This window comes from Pleurodeles waltl, chromosome 3_1 (assembly GCF_031143425.1).
Source record: "Pleurodeles waltl isolate 20211129_DDA chromosome 3_1, aPleWal1.hap1.20221129, whole genome shotgun sequence".
In the NCBI taxonomy this organism is placed as follows: domain Eukaryota; kingdom Metazoa; phylum Chordata; class Amphibia; order Caudata; family Salamandridae; genus Pleurodeles; species Pleurodeles waltl.
Genome location: NC_090440.1, coordinates 1971499009 through 1971519236, shown reverse-complemented (window position 1 = coordinate 1971519236; position 20228 = coordinate 1971499009). Strand labels below are relative to the sequence as shown.

The 20228-nt window shown below is 45.9% G+C and overlaps 1 protein-coding gene across 1 annotated transcript in view; it reads right to left on the bottom strand.

The window, feature by feature from the left end:
* Positions 1-20228, bottom strand: part of ULK2 (unc-51 like autophagy activating kinase 2) — a 360264-nt gene that overhangs the window by 178282 nt on the left and 161754 nt on the right. The window contains exon 11 of the mRNA XM_069226356.1: positions 4011-4061. Coding sequence (XP_069082457.1) covers positions 4011-4061 — 51 coding nt within the window. The remainder of the gene's footprint in view (positions 1-4010; positions 4062-20228) is intronic.

The following is a 20228-nucleotide window of genomic DNA, read 5'->3' as shown; positions in this document are numbered from 1 at the left end:
AGAACTCTAAGGAACTCTTCTCAGTAATCCCCCCTCCGAAGCCACCAGCATCCCCCTGTCACAGGACCTCTGTGACAAACTCACCACCTTTTTTCACCACAAGATCCAGGACATCTATGACCACTTCCTCCCGGAAAATCCTGGCACCGGAACCTGTGACCGACCACCCAGACCATCCACAGCTGGTCCACGCTCACCACAGAGGAAACAGTCAGCATCATGAACAGCACCCTCCCCGGAGCCACCACAGACTCCTGCCAGCCCCACATATACCTTAGAGCCAGCATATCCACTGTCCCTGAGCTCTGGAACACAATCAACGGCTCCATCAACACTGGCACCTTCCCAAAGGACTGGAAACACGCAGAAATATGCGGTCTCCTGAAGAAACCTTCGGCCGACCCATCAGAACTAAAGAATTTCCAGTCCATCTCGCTGCTACCCTACCTTGCCAGAGTACTGGAGAAAGCAATCAACTAACAACTACAGAATTTCATTGAGACCAACAACTCCCTGGACAGCTCACAGTCTGGCTTCTGCAGCAGCCACAGCACGGAAACAGCCATCCTGGCAGCCACTGAGGACATCAGATTACTCCTAGACCACAGCCATACCGCAGCGTTTATACTCCTCGACCTCTCAGCAGCATTCAACACGGTCTCCCACAGCATTCTGCGCACCAGACTCCATGATACAGGAATCCACGGAAGAGCCCTGGAATGGATCCACTCCTTCCTCTCCGGGAGGATGGAGAGGGTCAGACTCCCGCCTTACACTTCCAGACCCACAGGAATCTAGTGCAGAGTCCCGAACAGATTCCCACTGAGTCCCACACTGTTCAATGCATACATGCCCCCTCTCGCTGCCATCGTCAGAAGCCACAGTATGAACATTGTGTCATATGCTGATGACACACAACTCATCATTTCCCACACCGAAGACCCGGACACAGCCAAAAGGAAATTCCACTCGGAATGGAAGCCATCGCCACCTGGATGAGAAAAAGCTGCCCCAAGCTCAACTCCGACATGACTGAGCTCATCACCTTTGGAAACGCCACCTCAGCTTGAGACTCCTGGTGACCCACATCCCTCAGCGCCCCCCCTGCACCGAATGAGCACACCTGCAACCTAGAAATCATACTTGACTCCTCCCTAACCATGGCCCTCCAGGTAAACTCAGTCACCGCCTCCTGCTAGCACACACTCCGCAAACTTCAGAAGATCTTCAGATAGATCACGGCAGCCTGGTACCAGACAGTCTCCCACGCCTTAGTCACTAGCAAGCTCGACTATGGCAACGCCCTCTATGATGGCACCTCAACTAGAAACATTAAAAAAGTACAACTCATCCTGAACGCCGCCGTCAGACTCATTCTGGACCTCCCTCGCCGAGAACACATCCGCCAACACCTGAGGACCCTCAACTGGCTATTGGTCGAGAAGCGAATCACCTTCAAGCTACTCACCCACACGTACAAGGCCATACACAACGCAGAACCAGCCAACCTGAACCACTGTGTCTCTTTTTTCCACACCCTCGCCAGATCCCTCTGCTCCGCCCAGATGGCCCTGGCCACCATCCCTTGCATCTGCAAAACCACCACCGGAGGACGATCCTTCACCTACATTGCAGCAAAGAACTGGAACAACCCCTCCCTGCACTCAAGACGTGGCTCTTCGGATGAGGCCCCTCCCCCTCAGGGCCCTGAAACCATCACAGGTGAGTAGCTGCGCTTTACAAAAATTGATTGATTGATCAATATTGGGGTTATGTGCACTGTCATTCTTGCCTTTCCTGCTCTCGCCTCTTTACATTCTGGTACTTATGCTTAAGACGTACTAGAATGCAAAGTGATGAGAAATAAAAAGCTAGGAGTCCTGACCTTTCCGCTGGCCCTCCCCACACCTCACTACATCATTCCTTTCATTTCAAGAACTACAAACCAGTAACCAATTCCAGGGTCCACAAAACGGCAAATTCGTTGCAAAGGTATATAGCTCTGTTGGACTAAAATACACAGATGTATCCACTTTCTAAACCTTTTGTGCATCCAGCATTTGCTCTTTTAAAAATACAAAAACAATCTGCAGAAAAACCACATCTTTGTGTGATACAGCTCTGACCATTATTGTAATTGGGCTCTATAGTGGGAGTACAGAGATTATGTTCTTCTCCATGAGTGCTTCTAAGGCCAAGATGTTAGCCACCCTCCCAGAAAGCAGCCCTGCCCACCCTTTTGAAGTATGTCTACTACCTAGTTTAACCCACCCCCTTATGAAGACTGGGTACCCCGGCAAGTGTTTAAGTCCCCTCTAAATGAAATCATTCAGCTATCCACATAAAACACAAGTCTGTTCTTTGAAGCAGTTATATTAACCCTCAGCGCTACTTTAAGGCAAGTCAAAACTGCCACTAGACAATACACCGCTCTCTCTCTCTAGCAGGAACATTAATCACAAGAGTTATCATGACATTTCTATTGCTGCCTGAAAGATGGATGCACAAATAACTCTGCAGCAATCGTATGTTATTGCTAAACACTGCGCCCTCCACCCTGAGGTCATTTCCCCTCCAGGTCAGCGCCCAGTACGGCCACACAGGGTCACGCCACTCAAAAGTATACAGCAGGTTAAGTTATTTCTAGGGGGGATGAGGGGCGTGGATGGAATAAAGATTATGAAGCATTCTTATCTGGAGAAACTGGAATTTCATAGGAAAATATTAAAAGATTTCTGGATGTGCAGTGCAAGTTAACTGCTCCTATGAGAAACATGACCGTGTTTCTTAGGGTTATCAGCACCTCCTGTAGTCTCTTCTACGTTCAGTTAACTGTTTCTATTCCTGTTTGAATTTTTGTTTTAATCAAGATTTGGAAAGTTTTATATTTGAGTGAATTTCATATTTGCCTTTATGTACATTAGTCTTGTTTGCACTTCCTAAACTGAATTGATGTGTAAAACTCATATGTGAAGCCCAGCCTGGCCTTGTGTAAGGCAAGTCAATAGAAATGTAAAAATACATTTTCAGCCCCTCATCTTTCTCTTCTTCTATGAACTTGAACAACCTTGCAACCGGATCCATGCCCACATTACCAGTGGCGAGTTGCTTGTATTTACAGTGGCTGGCTGGGTGGGATGGGGAGGTAATTTACAATAATAATAATAAAAATAAAAAAAACTGACGGCGGGCGACTTCCTCTCCTCTCATTGCCTGTGTCTCCTGGAAGCACCAATGCAGGACCCAGGAAACTGCACTAACCAATCATGGTGCTGCTTTCATGCTGTTAAACAGCATGAGGGAAGCATCAGGATTGGACGGAGCGGCCTCTTTCAGTGCTCACAAGAGCACTGGAGGCATTGGCTTTCTCTGACACATCTGTCTTAAGATGGCTGGGTTAGAGACGTTTAAAGTGTGCATGTCAGGCTGGCAGTCACAACACAGCTGGCCAAAGGGACACGCACACTTTAAACTATAGCGCAGAGCTCCCTGCCCTACTAAGCAGCAATTGCTCCACCCTGTCCTGACACTCTCTTCAGGACAGGGTGCTGAAAAATAATAAACTGTATTACCACTTTATTTTTCAATTCTGGGGGCAATTGTTTAGCAGGCAATGCTCCTCCGCTCTTGTGGTGGGGGCCGCCACTGCACACCATGCTAACTCACATGCCCACCTGTCTCCTGCACTGAGATTCAGCTTTTCTCTCACTGGTCAATTCATATTTCTGATACACTTTTTGCTAGTGCCTGTTAAGGAGGCACTGTGATGCCCTGTGCAAATGAAACTTATACATAGCTACCTACAAAGATAGACAACTGATCAACTACATCAGGCCTCCTAATGTTGGCAGCTACAAGACAGACACTTGGTGTTATAAAATAAATTGCATATTGCCTGCTCACAAAAAGGTAGTGCACACAAAGCCATTAACAGCTATTAGAGAAAACAGCCCATTAAGGAAGAGTTCAGACCACTTAAGAAATTATTTTCAATCATCCCAGATACATACATTTTTTGACTGTCGACACTTGTTCCAAAAAGGGGTGGTTGAAAAATGAATCTGCAAAAGAAGAGATTACATTCTAAGACCAGGCAAATAATATAGTAGATTGCAAGGCAACACAACATTTCCATACAGGTAATTAGTTCGAATTCAGTCTCACTGAAGCCCTCTACCTGGTTCCTAAATCTAGGAAAACATAATTTTGGCTTCATTTCTAAGTAATGCTTTCTTCAGCTCTATTTCAATCTCATTAGCTTAAAATCTAAGAGCACTGTGGTCTGGTCTACTATGCCACACAAGGAGAGCAAATCTTTACAGTCAAGTGGATCTCCTATCCGTTTTAGTTAGGGTTTACAAATCTGTGACAAATGACTTCAGTAAATAATGGGTTAATGGGCAACCTTTGGATGGTGCTCTGTGTACCAAAGCTGTTAAATGGTTATATGCAAAAAGCTGTATGCAACAAGGAGATAGTTGAATTTTGGTATTCCCCTTTTTAGATTTCGCCTGCACAGTGCTTGTTAAATATTTTGTAATGAAAAACAAAATCTTAAAAGAGGATAGAAGCCCGCCCATTACTTACCTTTACTCACTACTGACTGGCTCCCATGCCACTCTCAGTTCATGTTGTCCTGTTGGCAAGTGGCTTCTGCTGGCCTCCAACTTCGTCCTGGGTTTCAGAGTCTTAGTCCAAGCTGTGGAGCTTGGACCAAGTACTGCTTCCTGTGGCCAGTGTTGTTCCACTCAGGTCCTCTTATTAAATTTTTTCACATGCACTCCTACAGAGTGCATTTGTCTGGTGTCCTCTCCATTTGTCCGCAGTCCTCTCCTTATCCCTTGCCCCGCTCCTGTGGTTTCACCCAAACTACTCCCTCCCGCTGTACTCGACCCCAAGGTATTGGGGCACTTTATATGAGCACCACTTACATTACAGAGACAAATTTGTTTGCTTTTTACCGTTTTTTAAGCAACTATGGAGATTACAGGATTTGCCCAAAATAACAGGATTTTCAGTCAAGGCTGGGACTCGAACCCTGTTCCCCCAAGTCTGCAGCTTTTGCTTTTGATGTAGTATCCGCATCTTGGGTTGTCTAGCCTCTTACAGCATGGTGGGGGTCAATCGGATGTCGTGGTGCACACAGCCCCAGTTGTCCACTAGCCTTTCAAGATTCTCTGCAGTAATGCAATTTGCCTCCCCGTCTTGGTGGCACTGAGCCCTACTCAGGGGACAGCTTTAATGTCAAATGCACAGAAACAGCATCCATTCCAGCACAAAATAAAACTAATCTGAGCTTTTAGAAATGCAAGCCTTCCTAATACCAGAGTCGAAATATTTAATTATAAATATTGCAGCTGTTTGGTAACTGCTGTAAGATGGCCTGCCTGCAAGCTGTAGTTTTCTACTTATTCTTTTGTTCTCTAGTCCCATCCGACATCAGTTAGTGACATCACATGGTTTCACCCAAACTCAAAAACAACAAGTGATGGACGGAATGCTGAACATTGTCAAACACTCACCCCCAGTCATAGATCTGGGTTTAATCCATCATTCTTTTGCTCACCTTGCCACCCCAGTTTGGACCCAGCCATATGCAAATCAGTCTTGACCCTGTTCCTCATGGGAACAGTCCAGACCGAACTGCCAAGCCAGGTCCTCACTGGACCGGAAACAAGCATCCTGGGACCGGTTTCGGGGTTTCACCCCTCATCAGCCAGGCTAGCTTGAATCCAGTGGCATGGGAAGCACGGGACCCACGTCTGGGCATACCCTTCCCACTTAGGGTGACAAAGCAAAAACAACAAGTGATGGACGGAATGCTGAACATTGTCAAACACTCACCCCCAGTCATAGATCTGGGTTTAATCCATCATTCTTTTGCTCACCTTGCCACCCCAGTTTGGACCCAGCCATATGCAAATCAGTCTTGACCCTGTTCCTCATGGGAACAGTCCAGACCGAACTGCCAAGCCAGGTCCTCACTGGACCGGAAACAAGCATCCTGGGACCGGTTTCGGGGTTTCACCCCCTCATCCGCCAGGCTAGCTTGAATCCAGTGGCATGTACTGGGGGTGAATGTTTGACAATGTTCAGCATTCCGTCCATCACTTGTTGTTTTTGCTTTGTCGCCCTAAGTGGGAAGGGTATGCCCAGACGTGGGTCCCGTGCTTCCCATGCCACTGGATTCAAGCTAGCCTGGCTGATGAGGGGTGAAACCCCGAAACCGGTCCCAGGATGCTTGTTTCCAGTTCAGGGAAGACCTGGCCTAGCAGTTCGGGCTGGACTGTTCCCATGGGGAACAGGGTCAAGACTGATTTGCATATGGCTGGGTCTAAACTGGAATGGCATGGGCAGCAAAAAAACGATGGATTTAGGCCCAGATCACTGTACTGGAGGTGAATGTTTGACAATGTTCAGCATTCCGTCCATCACTTGTTGTTTTTGCTTCACCCAAACTCCCCCCTCCCTCTCAACTGGACCGAGAGTTATTAAGAGCACCAGTTACAATGCAGAGAAACATTTTTGTTTCAGTTTTTGAAGGCATGGGGAGATTATGTGATTTGGCCAGGATCACAGAATGTTGAGTGGACACCAAGACTCGAACCTGGGTCCCCAAGTCGGCAGCTCCTTTTGTTAAGCCACATCTTTATAGTAATCTGCATTATGTAAAAACACATTGACAAAGGCAACAGATTTTACATATGTGAAATCTATTGGCTATGCCAGTGCTTGTTCTGATTAGGCTTACCACCCTACCAAAGGATAAATCAACTGGCATGGGCAGTGAAGGAGCCACGTTTAGTGAGGAGGCTGGTTATTTGTGAAATATTTACCTGTGTCCCTCCTCCATTCCTCACTCCTTTCACTTCATTTTATTAATGAATTTTAAGTTGTTTATTTTTTTCACTGTGATGCTGCTTACCAATTTTTTATCTGTTTATCAAAGGTCCAAATGCATGACCGTGTTGGAGCTTATATAAATGTGTAGAATACTGCTGCTGCTTATAACTGTGCTAAGACACTATTGGGTGAATATCTGAAAAGTAGCTTGGTAACCCCTGCAGGAAAGTTCTTCAGTCCAGACCCATCATAACTTGCGTTGCATCCGTGGGGGCCCAACACCATGCACTTCCTCCTTTTCTTTTTCTTGTGGCCCGAGTATGAAATATGTTCACACACTAATGACTAGTATCCTTTTAAAGTATGAATTTAACCGTTTTTTTCAAACATTAAATAATATTACAAAAATAAAATATTCGCTCACAGTTAAAGACAGTGTTTTGATGTTATTTACGTATATGGTGTCACCATTAGGCACATAGGTCCGAAGTGCAAGGCAGACGGCGAGTTTGCGAGAAAGACACAAAAGTCGAGTAGCAACCGCAAATATGGACATTATCTATTCAGTGTTTGAGCTACAGCGCTAATAAGATACCCGTGCACTCTGTACTTGTCAAATAACGACAATATCACATCACTTGGGACTGGAAACTCCAAAATTAGTGGGGGGAAAAATGGATCGATCATGTAAGGTGCCATTAGGTAGGGCGAATTTTATAGGAACCCTTCCCAGGGTAGTTTTGAAATCAGGTCTTACCCACTACAAAATCTGTTGCCCATTAATGTATTCAGTCTGAAGACAGCTTACTGGTGGAATTGTGTAACTCAGACGTAGCTTGCCGAACGTAGTATGATGAGTGGAAAGGAGTGATACGAATGGAATCCTAAAACAAAAAATGTGTTACTTAATTTAAAACGCAATGGCTTAGGCCAAACAGGACAAAATGGTAATGATCCGAGTCAACCTGAAACAAGCCCAGTAAGACAATAATGTCCATAAGGCCAGTGTTATTGGCAATCTAGCACCAAAACACTATAATATTATTTAAGGTTATATCTCAAACCAACAGGTCCTACTGCCATCTTCTTTTGTGCTTATATCTTTTTTTCAACTGAACTATTTATGAAACATACATTTGTCTTCTTCATTAAAGAAATAACTGGACTTTGACGTTATTGGGTGTTAAATACAGGGTTATACTGGATCTAAGTTTCTACCCCTACAACCTCTTGAAGTAAGACTTGATTTCTTGCCCTCGGCTGCTATGAGAGAGTAAGGGGCCTAAGAGAAGTAACTTTACTACTCAGCTGGACTGCATCAGTACAGGTGGCCCGGAACTACAGTGGTAAAAAACAAAAAGGGGGTACTCACATAGGATAGTACCCCATAACCACTGAATGCCCCAGGACCCACGAAGCGGTGTCATACAAGTGCACAAGACACAATGTAACCATTAAGTAATCTGACTATAAAAAATTGACATACGTGTTTCCGGAACATTTCTGTTTTCATTTATTTAGACGTTTTCTGAATACAGGTGTGACATTTAGGATATGTCCACCCACAAACAAAAACAGGGTAAGAGGGGCGGGCTGGATCCTCCCCTCACTGCTGGCTGGTGTGGGAGAGGAGAAGCTCCTTAACACTTCGGAAAACCAACAATCAACAGAGGCCTCGTGAGTCACAGTCGCACAACATTCACTCTCCAGCACAGAAGGTGCCAACTTTTCATAAGCCTTTATTAAGGTTACACAATCGAGAGGACGTCACAGTCACGGATTCCTTTAGAAAGTCTCGCCAGCCCTCTTGGCGGGAGAAGCTGGCAAGTTTCGAGACATGCCATGTAAGCGACGTTGTCTGGCAAGCTTTAAGCAGTGTTGTGCAGAGCTTAAAAACCAGGAAAGCACCTGACAGGGTAAAAGGGCAGATTGTGAGAAGGCTACTGACCCGTCACAGTCTGGTATTTCTGTATAAAGTCCATGACAACGACCTGAAGACAACCCAGAACACCAGCCTAACTACTAGTTAAAAAACCCTAATGGAGAGCACTCAGGTAATGGGTTATGAAACAATGTATAAGGATTCCATGTTTATGTCCTCTGGGTCTTCGGCCAATTTTCCAACATTTAAAGTTGTGTGATGAGGGAATCTAGAAGTCCAGATTTAACCCAGCAGCAGCAACACAATAACACCTCATCCTAAATAGCAATTGAACATGTGGATGGACTTCTCCCTCTTGACTGCCTTCTAACTTAATCTCAAGCCATGTACTTCGCTATCATCTATTACCTATCCACCTTCTCTGATTGCAAGCATGCAAAGAAAAGCATGAAAATGTAACTGGAAGTAAATTCCTTGAAACTGTTATTACGGACCAATACGACTGCCCAAAAGTGAGCAAAAAAACCCACCAACCTCTACTTTCTGCACCTACTAATGAAAAATTTAATTTCTAGCCACTTAGTGGATTGGGGGATAAAGCAAATGCTGGGTGCATCATAAAGCTTTGTTTGGCAGGATACCGGATACACTACCCGCGACAATAACAACAAACTGATGATACATACAAGTCATATCACTCTAACTGGCTCACAGATGTCACAACCCGGAGCTCAAAAAAGTACACTTCCTAACAACAGAGTGCCTGTCTCCATTTGGCCCCAAGCCCAACATAATTTCCTGTGGGCCCCTCAAGTGTCCTTTTCCCCACATCTCAATGACGCACAAGTATCCCACAATTGAGTGTCAGCTTCCAGCCCAACAATGGTACTTAAGGATCAAATGCTGCAATAATTAACTCTTGGTACATCAGTACCCTCCTGTGTCAATGACAAGTAGCCTTTTGCCCACCACTTATACTGGATCCACATCACGGGACTCATTCACATTCATTAGTGGCCTTCTTAATACCACAGATGCATCAAAAAGTAATGCCAAAATCCGGTACCTAATCAATAGAAAATTCCTACATTTCTTCACCAGCACAAAGAGTTTGCTAACTAACGATTTAGATTAAAAAAAGGACCAAGTCATTGACATCCAACTAGGACATTGTTAAGTGCCCCTTTTTGGTTGGTCACTCCTCATTTTTTTGCTGTCGGATGATGTTGTTTTTGTCCTATCAGTGTACTGAGCAATGCTCTTTCCCTTGAATTGAATGTCGAATTACATTGGCCAATTTGCAAGGTTCTTAACACCCCTGTAAATCCCTGATAAATGGAACCCCGGGCAAGAGTGGTATAGAGGGTCACCACGGTTGCAGCACTCATTGTGCCACCTTGAGTAGCCCAAGTAAAAGAGAGGTTGCAGAGCTGCCATGTCAGCTTGCTGCTCGACTGAGTCCCTGTTATTGCCCATGGACAGGTCAGTCACCCCTAAGGCAGGCCCCTCTAGCCCGGGAGGGAGGGTGCACTGTCCCATAAGTGAGGACATATGTGCAGGAGCACATATGCCCCCGTGCTGGCATTTAAAACGCAATGTTGACCTGAGTAACTGGAGGTCCGTTGGATAATATGGGCTGGCATCTGACCACTGCTCAGATATCCAGCTCTGCAATGGCCTGGCCGAATAAGGTCATGTTTGGTATCAAACAATGTGCTTTTGAACCCTGAACATGATGCCCATGTTTAGGATTAAAAAGTAGATGCCCAGGTGGCACCTTTACAGGGTGTCCAACAAGTTATCAGGTCTTGTACTCTTTTGCAGGCTCTCCCGAGCCTCTGCCACCACAGACAAGCGTGATCTCCTGCTGGTGGTGCTAGCACCTTGGCAGGATGAAAGACAAAGGGCCTGAGCAGGAAGGAGGTCACACCTCCTCCCTCCCCCAGGCTGGCTAGTGAGAAAAGCATCAGGGCAGTGAGCCTCAAAGGCTTCCCCCACCTCGGGATGTGTAAGTAGCTGTCCCCCACAGTGGAGAACAAAGCCCTTCCCGCCCTGCCTGGCAAGGTAGACAGGAAATTAGCTATGCATGCGGCGTGCACCCACCAGAAGACTAGCCACACCTTTAAGGTGGGCTAGGAGGCCTGCACAGCTGAGGGAGGGTTCCACCACCTTGACAGACCTTAGGAATAGTGAGTTCTGGGTAGAACAGTGATGCACTCCGACAGGAAGTCATCACTTCAGGGGCAGATTAGCCGCAGGGACTAGTAGCCTCTTGGCCACTGTCCCTCACACCCTTAAACGCTCCCTAAACCACAATTTAAGGGGCAGCCCTGGCATCGGAAGTCAGTTCTTACCTGGAAAAGAAGAAGCACAAAGAGACGTCTACACCGACAATAGCAACTGGACTCCAGCCAACAGAGCGAAGAAGAGGAAACAGAGTGAACTAAGGAGACCAGTACTGGAATCAAGTGCCCGATGTGTTCCAAGGTCAAGACACGTTGGTCCCAGTAAGGGGGACCCTAGTGAACACCAAGAATCCAAGGAAGACTCCCCTGACTGGTGGTACCAATACCCGGTCACTAGCAGGAATAAAGATGGGCTGAGATCGAAAAACTGCAACCCAACAGGTTGTGTGTGTCTGAACCTAATGAAACTTTGTGCCCAGCATCTAAAGAATGGGAGTAAGGCCTGTGCCAAGTTTCAAGCCTCTACTCCCTGCCAAATGATCTCCAGCCACCAGAAAGCCCGTGGACCACCCTTGCAGCCACCAAGGCTTGACTGTTGCCTGCCTGGAAACCGACGGCCACACAACATTCACTGATTCCAGGGCACCCCCCCATCGCAGCATAGAGATCGGCGTCGCCAGTGACCCCTCTCTTGTCAGTCTGTAGCCTGAAGGAAGTGACTTTGGCTGGCGCAGCAAAGCATCTTTGGCACAAACAGCTCCATGACTGACAGCCAGAAGCCACCTCTGCACCCAGAGCCGCCGGACGAGGTGGTTTAAAATCCAACTGACGTTTCCTGGTCCTTCCCACCTCTACATCAGAAGGGTAGAATGTGCGTCCACCCCAAGTCCAGTTCTGCAACGGAGTGCAAAACGCACCAACCATTGTGGATCGTTTAGCATCACAGATAGCCAAGTCACCTCTGCAACAGGACTCCTTGGGCAAGGTGACCAAAGTCTGACTGTTGAATCTTGGTCGAGTTCCCCACAGAACCTTAAATTCCTGTGGGTTTGTCGAAACTCATCCTGCAAGTGCCCGAGTGACACTGCTAATGTCCCCATTGACTTCAATGGAAGCCCTTTAAACCCCGAAAGTACAGTATTTTCTATAGACTTAAAAATTCACAACTCCAGTTGTACAAAAGCTACCATGTTCATTTTGGTGTCTAAATTAAGATTAAAAACTAATCTATGTATCTAAATTGGTGTCGGATTTCTAGAGTCGCGTCATTTACTTATCGTCCATGTTGCTATTGTGAAATGCCTTACACATGTTCCTATAAGTAGCCTGACTGTTCTTTGCCACACCAGCTAGGGTGTACTGAGAGTGAATCAGAGGTCCACTACTGGGTATTGTGTTGGTATTCCATGGTAAGACATACCATATAATACCTTTACCTTGCTACAGACATCCTTACCAACAACAGAGAACACTGCAGAAGAATTAGCGTGGAATACTTCTTCAAAGAGATAATATTATGCAAGAAATTCTTGGCCCTGTATTGGCCCCTGCTTATTGGTCTGAGAAGCAATACACCACCCACAGAAGAAAATATGACCCGCCTTCCCCACCAAATTCCTGCACCTGGCGTAAGACATGTGCATAGTCTCCAATAGAACCCTCTTGTTCCATGATCTGAATACAGGGCTGACAATCATTCAAATACCCTCATCCAGGGGCTAGTGAAAGGCATGATCTCCACTGGCCACTCCCAGCTAGTTAGGGACCACCCAGTCTGAACATACTTCACCAATTCAGAACAATCCAATTACTCTCCATTGCCGAGCGAGCCACAGAAAGCCCTCTAGTGGGAGGCTGTAGTTCGATGTGCAAGAGTTCCATCAAGTCATTGGTCAAGTGTAACCCCTCAAACAGCATCACGCTAAATGTGACAAAACACTGACCAACATATGGAGTATCCAGTGATCTTTGGATCATGCAAGAGGGCCGCAGATGGTTGAAACAAAATGGAGGAAACAATAATTACCAGTGGTCATGCAAACTGCCGAATACACAACAGCAGTATGAACAAGTCTAAAATGGGGCAAAAAAGATTACTATCAGACATGCATATCTAAGGCCAACAACTTTTTAAAGGACCTCTATACACTTTTACAGGGAAAATAACAATCTCCTAAATGCAGATGCCTTTCAAATCCCATCCTACAGTCTTTGTGATTACCAGGTGACTGAGGACATACCAGAAAACTAACAAAGATTATTCTGTGGAAACTGTACATTTCTTGATTCACAATCAGACTTTGGGAAATCTGGGAAACCCCTGCACATATCGGACATTTTGAAAATTTCCCACAGATTTCCTATCATTGCATGAATTATCTGGTAGAATGAAAGTCTGAAAATGATCAGAAAAGACTGAGGGGTGTTGGGAGCCAAGGAACCAGGGCCAAAGATTAGGGATGTGGTATTCCTATAGCCCAACGCCCGGGACATATTGGGGGTTATCCTAACTTTGGAGGAGGTGTTAATCCGTCCCAAAAGTGACGGTAAAGTGACGGATTTACCACCAGCCGTATTACGAGTCCATTATATCCTATGGAACTCGTAATAAGGCTGGTGGTAAATCCGTCACTTTTCCGTCACTTTTGGGACGGATTAACACCTCCTCCAAAGTTAGAATAACCCCCATTGTGTGGGGTCAAGGGCAACAGGATTTCATGTTTATTTTGTCCTTGGGAAAAGTAGGCCAAACACTCTGCAGCACAAACCTTTGGCTGCCAGTTTACAGAGAAGGGAACTGTCTGCAGCTGAGGTAAGGTGTGCCCATTCGCTAATGCTGTTCGAACTTGTATTTATGGTTTATTAATGAAAAGCCTTTATTATTAGGGTGAGCGCTGTAAAAAAGTTTTAAGGTCACATCTGCACTACTTGACAGTGGTTCCAGTAAATAAAAAAAAAAAAAAAAAAAGTGTACACACATTTGAAACGTTTAACAGTATGAGGCTAAGTATAATGCTGCCAGAATGCTCTCTGATTAGATGAAAATGTTTGCAGAAGCTTGTAAGCAAGAGTGATGATTATTTGCTTTCAAAATAAAGGGGGTCATTACGACCCTGGCGGAGACCGCCAGGGGTAATGTTGCGTCTGTAAGGCCAACAGGCTGGCGGTACGGAGACCCTCATTACGACTGCGGCGGTAGCGCCGCGGTCGCACCGCCGGGGCCGGTGGTTTCCCGCCGTTTTAGCCCCGGCTGTGATAATCCGCCAGGGCAGCGCTGCAAGCAGCGCTGCCCTGGGGATTATGACCCCCCTACCGCCAAGCCTGTTTCTGGCGGTTTGCACCGCCAGGAAGAGGCTGGCGGTAAGGGGTGTCCTGGGGCCCCCTAACAGGGCCCCGGGCAGCTTTTCACTGTCTGCATAGCAGACAGTGAAAAGCGCGACGGGTGCAACTGCACCCGTCGCACAGCCACAACACCGCCGGCACCATTAGGAGCCGGCTCCTATGTTGCGGCCTCATCCCCGCTGGGCCGGCGGGCGTAAACTTGGTTTGCGCCCGCCGTCCCAGCTGTGAAGTCATAATGGGGTCTGTGGTTACCGCTTGGCGGGCGCTCGTAATGACCCCCAAAATGTTCAGAAACAAATGCAAGTAGGAAAAAAAATGTTTTGCTTTGGTTTTGTAAGTGCTATTTCTTTGAAGTGTCATTTAGTTAAATGTGTTGATGTATGCAAGTTTTTCCAAATAATATTCCTAATGGAAAATCAAGGTAACTATTTTCAACAAGATTATGGGAAGTATGAAAATAAACAAGCACTGGCAAAGCCAACCATTCTGACATTTGGTTTTCAGAACAAAAGTTTTTTGGTTTCATCAATGTGTGTCTTGTTTTGACATGGCTTTTGTGACACTTTATTGTTATGGGAGTTGCCAGGCCCCCACCATTGTAAGAAACACTGACAAAAAGCAAAAAATATTTTTGGTCTCAAAAAGCACACACTGCCACCAGTGTCGTAACAAAGGCCCTGCAGCCTTTGTGGTGTGAGGGGGAACCCCTCCACGGGGCCCCCTCAGCACAGCACCTGCCCTGAGTGAGTCTGGAGGGGGGGTCCTCCATTTTCTTTGGAGGGGGGTTCCCCTCCAGTTTCATAACACCACTGATTGTCACATTAGCTCCTGCCACTGAACAAAACTAATTTATATGCCAGTATGCTCCTTGTGGAAAGGCAGAATGCAATCACTCACAGTAAAGCCAGCCAAAAGATGGAGAGAGGAATATAAGTTTAATAAAAACAAAATGTGTTTGTAAATGCCAGACCTAATTAGGGACCCAATTCTAAAAGAAAGTCACAAAAGAGCACCCGTGGTATATGTCTTTGAATAAGTGGCTTTCATGGCATGCCTGGCATCATTTCCGTTGCTGTGTGTGGAGCAGGGACCAATCACTAATTGATTAAACTTAATTAGTGCCTGTCCGTTGCTCCTGATGTGATCAAGGTACTATCTTTATTTACTTATTTATTTTTTTAACATCTAGTGCTCCACAAACAAAAGGCTTGTGACTGGAAAAAACTTGCCCAGCTGGACAAACAAAATAGCAAAGTGTTATTTTTTAAAGCAAGCTTTCTCTTATTTTGCCAAGTCATATTTTCTCACTTTCCACTCATGTTTCTTCTGTTTTTGCTCATGGGCACTTTTCTTAAAAGATGACAATTAGCTTGTTCGAAATATTGCAAAGCAACATTGTTTCTTTATTATGTGTAATCTCTGAAAAGATGCTTTAATACAATCATGCAATACACCCACTCAAATCCGCCCTATTACTATCTACCCAACCCACTTTACACCACACCAATATAACCCACCCCAACCTAATCTATCCCAATCCAGTTCACTCCCTCTAATTAGAAACAACCTGCCCCACTTCAATCCAAAACAATCTGCCCAACTCCAATCTGCCCCACTGCAATCCAAAACAATCTGCCCCATTCCAATACAAAACAATCTGTCCCACTAGAAACCAACCCACTCAAATCCAAAACAAGCTGCCACACTCCAGTCTGCCCCACACCAAATCAAAAACAGTCCACCCCACTCTAATCTGCCCCAATCCACTCCAAAGCAATATGCCCCACTTCAATCCAATCCACCTCACCCAAATCCAATCCACCCCACTCCATCCCAGTTCAACCCACTCCCATCCAATCAACCCCACACAATCTAATCCAGCCCACTCTAATCCACCCTAATAAAATCTGCCCCACTCCAATCCAAAACAATCTGCCAACTCTAATCCAAAACAATCTGTCCAACACCAATCTGCCCCAGTCCAATCCAAAACAATCTGCCTCACGCCAGTCTGCCCACACTCCATTCGAACACAATCTGTGCCTCTCCAATATGCCCCACTTAATCCAAAACAACATGCCCCACATCAATCCATTTCAACCTGCCCCACTCCAATCTGTACCACTTTAATCCAAACAAATCTGCCCCACTCCAATCTAACCCACCCATCCCAATTCACCCCACTCCAATTTACCCTACAACCCCGTCCACACCAATAAAACCCACCCGATCCAGCTCAGTCCAACTGACTTCACGCCAATCCAATCCACCTCGCCCCTATCCACCACACCCCAATCCACTCCAGCCCAGCCCATACCATCCCACCACAATCCATCCCACTACAACCCAGTCTACCCCACACCAATCCAATTCACCAGTCCACTTTACCCCACTCCAATACACATCACCCCACCCACCAACCTTGAATTCACTCCAGTCCATCCCACACCACTCTAGTTTACCTCACTCCAGTCCAGTCCAGTCCAGTCCAATCCACCCCACTGCAGTCTGACCCACACTAGTCCAGTTCAACCCACCCTACTCCAATCCACCCCAGTCCACTCCAATCCAACCCACCCCAATCATCCCACCCAGTCCAATCCAACCCAAACCAATCCACTCCAATCAGGTCTACTGCTATCCATTCCATCCCACTTAGTCCAATCCAGTCCACATTAATCCACCCTACTCGAAACCACCTTAATCTGTCTCACTTCAATTCAGTACACCACTGTCTAATCAATCCACCCCACTTCAATCCAATCCACTAAAACCAATTCACCCAACCTGAATCCAGTCCTCCCCATTCCTATCCAATCCACCAAACTCAGTCCAACAATCCACCCCACTTAGTTCAATCCGCCTCACTCCACACCTTCCCAATCCAATACATCCTACTCTAGTCCACCCGATTGCAGTCCAATACACCCCATGCCAACCCACCTCACCTCAATGCAATCCACCTAATCCAATCCACCTCGTTCCAGTCTACCCCACCCCATTCAATCCACTCTACCCCAATCCAATCCATCGCACTCCAATCCACTACACTCTACCCCAACCCATTCTACCCCATCCCAGTTCAGCCCACCAAATTCCAATCATATCCATCCAGCCTATCCCACTCCAGTCCACCACACTCCAATTCAATCACCCCACCACACTCCAATCCATCTCACTCCACCTCCATGCAATCCACCCCACTCCAATCCAACACACCCAACCCCAATCCAATCCACTCCACCTCTATCACCATCCGATCCAATCCACTCAAATCCATTCTAATCCCAACCACCTCACCCTATTTCAATCTACCCCACTCAAATCCAATCCACCCCACCAATCCACCCCAACTCCAACTAAGCCACCCCAATCCATCCCATTCAACGCAAAGCCAATCCACCCACTACCTTAGCCTACTCCAACCCACTCTGTCCTATTCCACCCCACTGCACTCTACAACACACTCATCCACTAAATACTAGTCCCTGCTATTCAACTCTTTGACACTCTAATCCTCCTAACTCCACTCTACAATATTTGGACAAATCTATTTTAGGAGACTACTGCCTCACTCCAATCGGACACTCCACTAACCTTCAGCCATGCTAAACAGGAGCCACACGGATGTACAACGTGGCAAAACAAAGTCAATAGCTCTTGTATAAGCAAGGCATATTGGCTTTGCCAATGCTTGTTTATTTTTTTAATAAAGGTCTATTGATCTAGAAATCAGTTATTGAGTGGTCCCAGTCACTATTTGATTTACTCTGCTAATTTGTTGGGCCTGATGTTGCGAAGAGTGGTTACTCTTATTTTTAGGATCAAGGGTGCAGGAGCTGAGCCGCCAAAGGTAAATTATTGGTGAGCAAAATATTGGGGTTCAGTGAAAAATTGGGTCCAGTTCCCACAGCAGCATCATTCGCTGTGAAACGGTGCTTTAGTAAAGGATACGGAAAGCATGAAATAAAGCTTGAATTACTGTTCTCTATAATGAGTTAAAACTCCGCCAAGTCTAAAAATGAAAACTACGAGAGACCTAAAATCCGAGCCTGTCAGATGCGCACAACAGCACGAATAAACAACTACTCTATCCTCCCCCAAAAGTCTAGTACCAAGAGGGGAAACTTGCCAACTCAAACAACAGAACGACGCCGGCCTGAAAAGGCTGACTAATTAGAACACACTGTTCTTTTGATACGCACCCACGAAACATTTACAAAAAAAGAACGGAAGACGCTGTTAAACCTGTACTGCTTCAGCAGAAACATTTGTACCAGGCTGAACGCGGGAATACTTCTGAGAACAAAACACTGGACAGCGGCCCCGAACAAAGGCCGTCAACGAGCATCGCCCACACACTTTGGGCACGAACAGGAGGAAATGCCAGGCAGAGGCCGCACAGCACACACCAATTAGATGAGAAATAAGATGAGAGATGCCAGCGACGCGCACGCATCAAGAACGAAAAGGATTATAGCGAAAGGGCCAGGGGGCAGACACACAAGGCGCAACAGGGTTTACAAGATAAACAAGGTCGGCTGCCACTGACAAACAAAAGAGGAACAAAATTCAGAGCGAAAATGTGAGGCACCCAAATGCAATGATGGAGAACTGCGCGGAAATCGGTCAGATGGCACTGACACACATCAAAGGGAATAGAACTCAGATGGCAAAAGGTCAGGCCACGCATAAACAGTAAACAACGTGTTATAGCAAGATGGCAGGCAGCAAGCAAACACTCCGGATTTAAAAATATACACCAATATTATGCATACTCAAAAATGCACAACACGCATTTCAAATACAGGAATCAAAATAATTAAGATGTGAGGTGGCACAAATACACAAACACCAAGAAAATCGGAATTACGTGGCAAGATATGGTGAAGAACCCAAGTTCACAAGAAGGATTCCAAATTTTATGTAATGATGCCAAGCACTCGGCACACATCAAGAGAATCAAGATTTATTTGGGAAGAAGACAGGTGGCGTCCACACACACATCAATGATAGCCTAAGCTGCATAGAAAGATGTCAGGCTGCAAACTCAATTTAGCTGCCACACTACCATGAAGAAGAACTTACATTATGTGGAATAATAAGCAATGGAAACTGTACACATCAAGGCAAAGCAATATGACCTGGATTTATGGCAGGTGGCACCCACTGACCGTGGTAATTGAACCCAGGATACATTTCGTTCTACCAAAATAGGCATGACTGAGCGCTATGAAACAGTACAAACACCACACCATATGAGGAAAGACACTAGCATTCAACCTACATTTGAGAGCTTCATCCAAAATAACATTAGAATGACCTTGAAATGCATAAAGAATATAATAGGTACACATCTCCAATCAGCATTACAAGCATCCGCTGTTACTCTCAACTTGAAGACCCGCAACCTACCTAATGATATAAGGGACTCTAACCACAGCCAACATCTTCTACCCCTTAGATTTCACAGACAAAGTGAACTGTCATTCCTACAGTTTACCTATAACCACAAGATGGTGGGCAGTTAATCCAGTCTTTATGATGGCCCTCCTGGTATATTCCATGCTATCATATCATGTACCAATTAATTATCTAATCAATGATCATCAATAGGAAAGGCATTTATCACATGAAAAGCCTTGTGTACCTGCCAACTGGAAGCCACACATACAGGCCATGCCAGCCTGCTTAAATAGCCACTCATTACTATCCAGAGAGGCCCCCAAGACCAAAGAGATCTGCAACATATTGCTGGTTAACAGAGAACAAACACTGTCTACTCTGCAGGTACAAAATAGTCACGTACTGGTGCAAGGGAATCATATAAAGGACGCCTTTAACACAGTCTAGCCAGGCAGATCTCTGTTTCCCCTTCACTTATTATTGACCGCACCCGGAACGTTGACAGAGACGTGAGACACTCCTCCGCCTGGGTATCACACTGCGCAGACATCGTGGCATCCACCAAACCC